Source organism: Oenanthe melanoleuca, chromosome 5 (genome assembly GCF_029582105.1).
Source record: "Oenanthe melanoleuca isolate GR-GAL-2019-014 chromosome 5, OMel1.0, whole genome shotgun sequence".
NCBI lineage: Eukaryota > Metazoa > Chordata > Aves > Passeriformes > Muscicapidae > Oenanthe > Oenanthe melanoleuca.
In genome coordinates, this window is record NC_079339.1 from 7,938,762 (window position 1) to 7,949,214 (window position 10,453).

At 43.3% G+C, this 10,453-nt stretch overlaps 1 protein-coding gene across 1 annotated transcript in view; it reads right to left on the reverse strand.

Annotated features, from left to right (window-relative positions):
• The window catches only part of ABTB2 (ankyrin repeat and BTB domain containing 2), a 110,866-nt gene extending 102,091 nt beyond the window's left edge, over positions 1-8,775 (reverse strand). The window contains exon 1 of the mRNA XM_056492144.1: positions 7,632-8,775. Coding sequence (XP_056348119.1) covers positions 7,632-8,493 — 862 coding nt within the window. The 5' untranslated portion in view covers positions 8,494-8,775. The remainder of the gene's footprint in view (positions 1-7,631) is intronic.
• Between the last annotated feature and the right edge of the window lie 1,678 nt (positions 8,776-10,453).

Here is a 10,453-nt window from a genome sequence, read left to right on the forward strand (position 1 = left end):
GAGGCAATTTCAGAGAAATGCTTCAGTGAAATCACAGCAAAGACCAATCAAATCACTGCCCCACAGAGGAGCTCCTCACACAGCATCAGCTGGACTAGGAATCAAATCATTAAGGAACAGGTTTTGAGCAGATGAGGAGGAAGTTTACAATTCTAAGGGGCTTTCACCTGCAGTAGATTTTAGTAGACAAGGATTTTACAGCTCAGAATTCCATTTAATTCTTAGTGTCCCCTCCTGAAGAGCACAGCAGTCACATCATCCCCTTTCCTGAGAAGCTGCTTCCACGCTATTAATTCTATCCCACATCTCCCAAGCTCACAGAAGTGCGGCCACCACCCTGGCAGGCTGCAGGCAGACATTTGAGTTAGGATTTGACAAAACCACCTCAGCCATGCCCTGCCCATTGCTGGCCTCTCCTTGCTGCCTTGCCAAGCTCACCAGGTCACCTGCTGCATCCAAACCCTTCCCAAGGACCAGGCTGAGCTCACAGATCCTGCCTGGCTTGTGACCCAAGGCCAAAGGCAAGTCTGGATGTGTTGGGGGTGAAAGGAACAAACCTTTCCTCTTTCTATGGATGCTTTCTTGGGACAAATCTTACGATGCAAACAAGGCAACTCCACTTCAAAGGCTCTTCTCACTCATGTAGTTGCAAGGTGATCTTTCAGGTCCCTTCCAACCTGGTATTCCATAAAAAATCCTCAATTTGGAAACCTTAAATTGACTATGCTCTCAACAAGGTCCACCAATTTTACATATATACACACATATTTGTGGGGGATTTTTTTTTAAATGTAGCTGCCCTTCTGTACAGAAAAGAATCAAGAGTTCTGTTGAAGTATTTTGGCCTCAATTTGTAAGTGAAGAAAGCACAAAGCAACCACTGTCCTGGATTTACTGCTGCCTCAGGCTTATCTGGATTTAATCAAATGTCATGCCAGGCACTTATGCTCAAAATACAACGTAAATCAATCCCATTAAAACAAGAGGAGCGCCAGAAATTATTGGTTTTATCCTTTTGTTCATCAGCCTGAATTCTCATAGTTCAACATGTGCAAATGGACATTTCCTCCTGCTGTCTACTGGCAAGGCTTAACTTCATCAGGGAGAGAGGGTTCCCTTAATGTCAAGTTTGCAAATCCTGAGACTCCAACACTGGGAAATGTTTATAAATAAGGACCACATACATTGACTTGAAAAGCTCAACAAAGCCCTGACAAAATGCAAAGTGAGAGTCTAAATGTAAATGGAGAATTATTTTCATCTTGTTTCCAAACATTCAGGAGAATTAAGACAGCTGAAAGATTAACTGGGTGCTGCTGAGTATCCAGTGGGTTTATTGTGTTTACAAGCCTCTGTTTCACTTCTATTGAATTCTACTGGCACAACTGACAAATTGCTCAAGAAAAAGTAAAATGTAAAATGTGAAATGTATTTGCCTTTAAGAAAGCACCACAGGCTAATTTAGTGAAGATCACATTAATATCACTTCTGGCCGTACTCAATTTTCTTGCATTGCTGTAAAATGAGTTTTTTAAGAACTTACTTCTACTTCAGCACCAAGATTTTGGGTTTAAGCCCTCAAGTGCAAGCGGGCACTTTGGAGCTTCGGCTTTCTCTGAACTTAAGTGTTTGAGTCCTCACCCATCCTCCTCTGCACCTTGGAATTGTTTATTGTAAGTAAGTGTTTCCAGCACTTTACTTATGTTTCCTGCAACAGAGGACTTCATAAACTGAAACATTTCCTTTGAGCTGTTGCAGACCCATCCATTACAAAACCAAGCTGAGGAAAGGGACAGAAAAATCAGGACAGAAAAAAGCTCTAAATGGACCATTAACTGGAGTAATTGAATCACATGATGTTTATCAGCAGACACAAATTATTATAGCATGAAAACATTGCAATAACATTACTACCCAAACAAGATTTTTCAGTGTAAAAAAGATGTTTCATCTCAACCCCGTTATCAAAACAAAATTTATTCAAAATTCACCACTACTCTTTGTTACCACTGCAGTTAATTTTGGAATAACCCCAAATTAGGGAGGATTAAGACAGCCAAAACATATATATATATATATATATATATATGACCCATGCTCTGGATGAGTGCTGGTCTCAAGAAAGAATCCATAATTTTACAGATCAGTTATGGAAGTTGATTGACAACCAGCAACTCTCCCTTGATCAGGTGAGTTGTGGTTTCAAATCACATAAGAAATTAGATGGGGTATATGAGAAAAAAACCTCAGTCTGGTGGCTCAGTTCAGCAAAATCAGCTGCAAGATCTCCAATTTAAATCCAGTTATTCCAGTATCAGAAGGCATGTACATCAAACACACTGCATTTTATTACTAATAATATGAACACTCAGAGCTCATTCCTCATTTTCAGCTGACACAGACACACAAAATAACATGTAACAGCATCCCAGATATTGCACAGGTGCTCAATGCTAATCTTTGAGCTAAACCAGCTTTATTTTTCACCTGGAAAATCAATTAATCAATGAACCAAACACCAGAACTCAGTTGTCACTTAGGGATAAAATTCTGTCCTGACCCAAACAATATTTGCTCGGTTCAAACTTTAGCAGTAACAAGAGATTTCAGCCTTTACAAAAAAGGCCACAGAGCTTTCTCTCCAAGAGAGACAACTCTTTTGTTTCACAGGGTTAAGTTGCCACCAACACTGTTTCCACTAAAAATCTAAACAACAGCAACATTTGTTGCTGGTACCTATAGACAGAGGGATTTCAGTACTTGCTCTTTAACCAATTTTACTGAAAGGACATAAATTTTATTGCCATGGGGCAATATCAGCAATGTGAAGGATTAATTTAAGACAACATCATTACATCACTTAATTTTCCTTTAACTAAAAGATATATATACAAACACACAGTAAAGTGGAAAAAAATAGGCAGGTAAGCCTTACTTGCTCTGTACTTTAACATAAGATGTACAATTAAAAACACAAACATCTGCAGATATGCACCTGGTGTTTTTTGTTGGATTTTTTTTTTTGTTTTTGTGGGGGTTTTTTGTGTGGGTTTTTTGTTTGTTTGTTTTGGTTTTTTTGGTTTTTTTTGTAGGAGAGGTGAGCATGCATGTACAAGCATTAATATTTAGGCTTAAAGAATTTGTCCCTGTGCATTTGTGGATAGAAATCCAAGCTCTTGGCTGTGTAGGAGTAGAAGCACACAAGGTGGGCTGGGGGTCCAGAGGTGAATGAAGCCAAAGTTGGAATAGGATCATAGCTACAACCAGCTCACCCAGCATGGAAATGTGTATTTAAGTTATCAAAGTCCTGCCCAGGAATCCCTAAAATTGCTTCAAACTCCTGCTTCAGGCAAAGTAACCCAGAAGACAGAGTTACTTTATAAATTTTTTCTGAAACCATTTGCAAGCCACCTGCTGTACCACCATATGAGCCTTGTATTTCCCCTCGGTTTCATTTATTGATTGCATTTGCAGCTCTCTTCCCCAAAATGCCCCCCTTCCACCACGTAGTGCTTTCCTGAAGACTTGTGGAGCTGATAGCTTATTAAAATTGATGAGGGCCTTGATGAGCAGAGCACACCAGTTTGTTCAGCTCAGATAACAAAAGGACATTCTGCTTATTGAAATGTCATTTTCCCCCCATGCTGCATTTCAATACAGTACCATGACTATGCAGAAATAAAAAAGTTATTTCAGATCACATGATAGGTATAAATAGGAATTTTCATTACAGCACAGCTCTAAAAAATTCTCTGTTAAAACTGGCTATAATTTTAACCTGCATTATTGCATTATGTGAAATTTATAAAAGAACACAGAGTAGGTGACAGCAAATGCTAAGCCCATGTTTGATAAGGTTTGTCAGTAATTAGTATTAGAGAGAAGAAAATTCATGCCTTGTTTAATTTTATAGAGTCCAAACCACTCCCTCATACTGTGAAGGAAGGTTATAACTTCCCCACTCAACCCTTTCTAGGAAAAATAACTCAAAACACAAGTAGAATTATTTCAGACCCTATTTTCCTCAGCTGAGGAAACCACAAGACTCATTTGTGGATTAGTTCATCCAGGGAGAACTTCAAGTGTTTAGGCTAAGAGGTACATGAAGAAACAGCATTATCAAGTTAAATTCCAACCCTTCCCCCCTCCTTTTTTTTTTTTTTTTTTTTTCCTTTGGCCAAACATCTGTCAACACTTCTATCTCCAGAGCGCCAGGATGTGCTGATGCATTAAACAGCACAGCAGGTGGACTGGCAGACACAGGAGTGCCTGACCATAACCAGAGAGCTCAGTACAACCCAAGTGCTGTAATTAACAGGGCAATAATATCAAAATGTATTTGCAGTGCTGACAGCTCAGAGTCTAAAGAGCCATGCACCAAACATAGGCAGATCAAGTAAAAGAATCACATTCCCAAGGTAAATTCAGATTTCAACTTCCCTCTCAAGCATATTAATTTAAAATGAGTAAAAATTTATTACTTTAAAGACTCCAATATTCCAAATTAGCGTGTCTCAAAATCCCTGTGAAACTACTGAGTGCATTCTCTACCAATGTATATATACATCTCCATGTAAATAAAAATAGAAAATAAAATGTGTATTCCAATTTACATTTGTTTTACCTTTCATTAGCTACGTTGTTCAGTAGCTGCTTATCATTTTTTGCTGCTTTGGTTTAATTTTCTTTCCAGCATTGCATTGTTTTTGCAACATCCCACCTGAAGTCTGCCTAAAAAGACCTTACCCTCGGCAGCATTAACACACCCACAGCCTGGCAGAACTCAGGGCCACAGGCTCAGATTATTCCTCCTCCTTCCAAGGCAGAGCCACCAAGTCCCAAGCACAAAGTCAGACCTTGCACTGAGGGCAGAGACTGGCTCACAGAAGCAGCAAAAAAGTTGATTAAAGAACAGCTTCACAGTAAGGGCAAGTCAACAAGCAAGCCACAGATTATTATTTATTTAAAACTAATATTAGAATTCCCCCTTAAGCATTTACAGGGTTTCAAACTTTACCCTTCACACAGCAGGTGTTGATTAAAACACATTTGTTGTAAAACACAATATTGCTCTTTCAGCCTCCAAAGCTTCAAGACCAGTGACTGGGCTGTGGTCTTTGATGGGAGATTAGTCACTGAAGAAATACAGGTCTAAACCTCAGCCTCATGAGAATTTAGGAAGATTTATGTATTTACTTACTGTTTCTTTGACTCCAAAGCAGCAGGCTGTCCTGATCTAATAATGAAAATGGTATTCAATAGATCATAATGCCAGAAATGTCCATTATAATAATCCCATGCAATCTTCTGCACAGGACAGCGCCATGGATTTCATCCAGGGATTACAATGCTTGACTGGAGCTACAACTGAACCTCTAAGTGCTTTTTATCTCTGACATCAAACTCAGGGCTATAAAACAAAACCCAACACACACACACACACACCCCCCAAGTTTGCAATTTATGAGTGCTCCACTAAATGCTTTTACTAGAAAAGAAGTGACAGTAAAGCAAGTTTCCCTGTTCCTTAAACAGGAATAAATCCAGTTATTTTACTGCCAGATCTACTTCAGATTTAAATTAATGTAAAAGACAAGATCATTTGAAAGCACTGTGCAGAATGATGTGAATACTACTCATTTACAATTCCTACAGGGAGAAGAATAGAGAAGTCATTTCAAGCTTTTTTGCATCCATATAAAACCATTTGTGGCCTTCCAACTGCAAGAAAAGCCATTTAGAGGATTCACTGACTTGTGTCAGGTAAAACACTAGTGACAGACTGTCACAGGAAATCACAGGATGCCTTCATGTGCGGTTTTATTCAATTTCCAGACTTAAAAAATGCATTCAATTATTGACAGGATTGATCTGAAAGGCAGGAACAACAAAAGAGGCAACAGAAGCCAATCCTTCTGTGGCCACTGACTGCTTGGCTTTCCACTGTGCAGGAGCGTTATCATAACTGACCATTTGGTGCTCTGAATATTTATAAGCATTGCCCTGCACACTCACAGTTCTTCCCATTCAACACCAGCATCCACTCACTCACTGCAGTTCTTCCCAGGAAATTTCTCTAAGAAACAGATTTTAAAAACAGCTGAGTGAGGGTCCAACTCTTCACTTTACACACAGAACCTGTGTGGCAGAAACACTGAGCAAAGAGCTGAAATGTACATTTCGGTTCCCAGAACCAAAGTATTTTACTCCAGGTTCCCTAAAGAAGGAACAAGGGAGGGAAACAAGACCGTTTCTCGGAGCTGGTGGCAAACAATCACTCCCATGATAAACGAAGAATGACAAGTGTTTTGGCAGACACGACATCCTCATACCCTTCTAATCACCCAAGCGCTTTTAGTTAAAAGTGTAGATGTCTGTGTTTGACCTTGAAACTTACAGTTATGCCTTGGACCAGAGCCAAGAGAACATCCAAAAGGCTCTTCACATTTATTTCACAAATGTTAAGTAATGCTGACAATGACTCCCTGCAGTCACCTACTCGTGATCTGAACCACAGAATTGCTTGGGTACAGGAAAACTGCAGGAGATCAATGCACCCCGGAAGGAGAAGGTGAGTCAGCCCATCTCTGACAATTTCAAAGGTTTGTTCCCTCAAATTAAAACAGCTCATTTACTTTTCTCTCTCTATGAGGTTCCCTTTTGAAAAGACCAAGCCTCTTGGTTTTATAGAGTTAAATCACAAACGTGTGTTAAGCATGGAACAGCTGACCGTAACAGAGGCCAGCAGAAGTCATGAAACCGTGGGTGGTACACAAAATACTTTTCTAAACTGGACGCTTCCCTGAATTTTCCATGGAAAAAATATGGTATTCCTCAGTGTGACAATGCAAAATAAACAGTGCAGCTCCTTAACACAACTGTCACGGCTTAAGCCGTCCAAACTGCTCCTCGCTCCGGTAAGGAGATGCCAACATTCCTCTATCAGCTTAAGTGTTCGGAAACTTCATTTTCCAAACAAATGACAGCGGTAAGTACCTTAACACTGTGTTATTCTCATCACTGAGGCACCGTCCTACACTCACACACACGCTCTTGTTTATGGCAGGAAAGGACACCACAGGTTTCTGCTGAATTACAAGGAATTCCAAAGCATACAAGTTCAAAGTTTTTGTTCATAAAGTGAATTTTACTACCGCAAAGGAAAAAAAAATGAATGTTGTTTTCCCTCTCCAGGCTGTACGTGGTAACAGCATCTTTAAGATGAAACTACAAGATACTCGCTGTAAGATAAATTTTGTTTAAAAGATATAGTGGTACTTTCTGGAGAGCAGCTTGAAAATCACATTTCATCTTAGGGTTACAGACAATCTATTTGCACGCCAACTAGAGAGAAAATGCTCAAAACAGCAGCTGGTGGAAAGTCAGATGTTTGTTAGGACAACAGGGGTGGTTTCCCACAGCCTTTTATAAACTGGTACATCTTAGGAACTGAGCAGGATCGTTCTTGCCTGGCAGGACTGTCATGCCTGCTTTACGCACACACAAACCGCGACCAAGATGCAATCCAGATGCAAAGAAAACCCAGAAAAAACCCAAGTCCACGGAGAGCGAGGACTTTACTGTAAAGCTTGCTGGTATGAAGACAACAGACCGTAAAAGCTGGATCTTACCATTAGCGTTTTTCCCACAGATGAGGTGCTCGTAAGTTTGCAACACTCCCCAAAGTTCCGCATCGTTGTTGATAACCATCTCCAGAATTTCAGCCGAGATCTCCCCTCCACCATCGGGGCTCTGACTCGCCAAAACCCTAGCTTTAATCTCTTCCACCAGGTTCTCCATGCAAGCGGTTAAGGAGATGGCCGCGTACTCGTGGATCCTCACCGAGATCCTCGTGTCCACCATCCACCTGAAGAACCTGCCCACCGAGAAGGTGAGGCCGCAGCGGGCGGACTTGCCTTTTCTCAGCCCATCGCCGGCGCTCATGCTGTACAGGGAGAGCGCCTTGACCGTGGCCAGGACGCAGCTCTCGGCCAGGGCCCAGCTCTGGATGAGTTTGATGGCGCTCTGCACCTCGAAGCGGGTGCACTTGGAGTGCATCACGCTGAGGCGCTGAGCCTCTCTGGACACCCTGATCAGGGCGCGCCGCAGCAGCTGCGAGAGCCGCCTGACAGCCTCCTGCGAAAAGCTCCTGCCCTGCCCCTCTCCCTTCCCTCTGCGCAGGATTCTGCCGATGTCTTCATCGGTCCACGGGTATTCCTCGAGATCCGGCAGCTTAGGGCACTTGGAGAAGATATCTGCGACCTCGGGGTCTTCCGGCAGCACGGTGTTCACGGTGTCCCAGCTGTTATTCCTACTGTTCATGGAGCCCGAGTAGTACCACCAGTTGCCTCTGTGCTGAGAAGAGGTGAAGGCTTGCGAGTTGGACTTGGACGAAGAGAGACTAAGGGACCTGCAGGAATCCCCTGCCCCATAACCAGAGTCCAGAGTTAAATCCTCCAGGGTCTTCAGAGTCGAGCTGTATATCCCAGCCATAGGAAAGACGGGTTAAGCCAAGCGGCAGGACAAGCGCGAAAGGTGAGGCTGGGGCAGATCCCTAGCGAGCCCCGAGCGGCGCGAGAGAACTGGCAGTGCAGCGGGCAGGAGCCCTCCCCGCGGGCCCGGCTAGGTCCATCCCGGCGGGAGGCTGCTGTGCTCAGCCATGTCCCGCTCGGGCCGGGCGCGGAGGCTGCGGCGGGCCGGGCTGGGCCGGGACGGGACGGGCGCTCGGCGGCGGCTCCGGCGCAACTTCCCCGCGGCGGCTCCGCCGCGCGCTCCGCACCGCCGGATGCAAATGAGACACGCGGCGAGCACCAATCGGCGGCGGCGGGGGAGCGGCCCGGCCAATCACGAACGAGGGGACGGAGCTCGGGGCGGAGCTCGGGAGGGAGGGCGCGGAGAGCGGGCCGTGCCGGCTCGGGGCGCGGAGGCTGTGCGGGGCGGCGGGCGGGGGTCGGGGCTGTGACCGGGGATGGCGCGGGCGGCCCCGGGGCCCGGAGCCCCCGACGGAGCCTTTGGGGCGCGGCGGATCCCCCCCAAACCGAGCTCGGGCCGAGAGGCGCGCGGAGCGGAGGAGCCCAGCGCTATCGCCGGGTGCGCGGGACGAGGGCGCCCCCGCGCGGCCGGAGCCGCGAGTGTCGCTGCCTTTCGGGCTCGGCTCCTCAAATGCCCATAATTTAATTATATAATTTAATTTTAAAAGGCGCTTTGCAATCTTCCTACGAGACGCAGCCCCCACAAAGATGCCAAACCCGCTGCTATTTACAGCACCCCGATCCAGGCAAACACGATAAAGCAGGAGAGAATGCGTGTCCTTGACAATGCTGCCACTGGGACAAAGTGTGTAAAAACCCTCCTGCTCAAAGGATGGCATTTTTATCTGTTCGTTTACATGGATTCTGAGTTGGGCTCTCTATTCTTGCTATATTCTTGCTGTTTGTATGATATATGTGACAGGATATGAGTACAAGCCTAAAGAGAGTAAATTCCGAACTTCTTACAGAAGGTATTTTCACATCAAAAATTATTGTCAAGACAGATCTTACACAGTCCTTAGCTGGAGACTAAGAAAAATATATACATCTTTTCCATAGTAAATGTTCCTTACAAGATACAGCCTCCAACTATTATCAGCTTCAATACCTGGATTTCCAGAGGTAAGTTCAAAATGACAAATTGTCTTTGCACATGAGGACAAACTTCGCAGCAGGGCCTGTTGCAATAAAACAAGGGGGAATGTTTTTTAACTGATGAAAGGATGGTTTAGATGATACAGGAAAGAGATTTCCTGCCTCAAAACTACAATGCCTTACAGGACATCCCTTTGTCTGTTTGTACTGCAGTATATACATTACTTAGTGTCAATATTAGGTTTGAATTAAATACTTGAAAAATCATATATTTTAGTTATGCACTTCTGCTCACAGGATCAAGCAGCTTCAGTTTATACTAAAAGACAAAATACTTAACAAGGCATCCTAACTTCCACTAATTAAACCCCAAAACTAATTTTTTTTTTACATAAGATCATCTTTTATCTTTCTTATATTGAAGCCCAATTATAATGCAGCTCTCAGCTTTTTCATAGCTTCTCCCCATGAAATCATAAACACACAGTAGAAGTTGTCTAATAAAACCAGACCTAATTCTCTCAAAGTCATTCCAATTTATTTGGAAATTTTAACACCTCAGCATCTCATTTGCACTCCAGTGTCAGTTCAGAAACCGATATTTTTACTGCACAACTGATGCCTTGCTCAGGTGTTATTTTACAGATCAAAGCTAAGTCTGCAATTTTGGTGTATTTTTAGGCTATATTTTTAAGAGCTGACAATACAAAACTGACAGTAAACATAGTAAATAGGTCCCTGAATGTGACACAAGACAGGACTGATTCAAAGCACTCAACTTTAAGTCTCGTGTTCAATCAATACACTTCTTTAAAAAATAATTATGT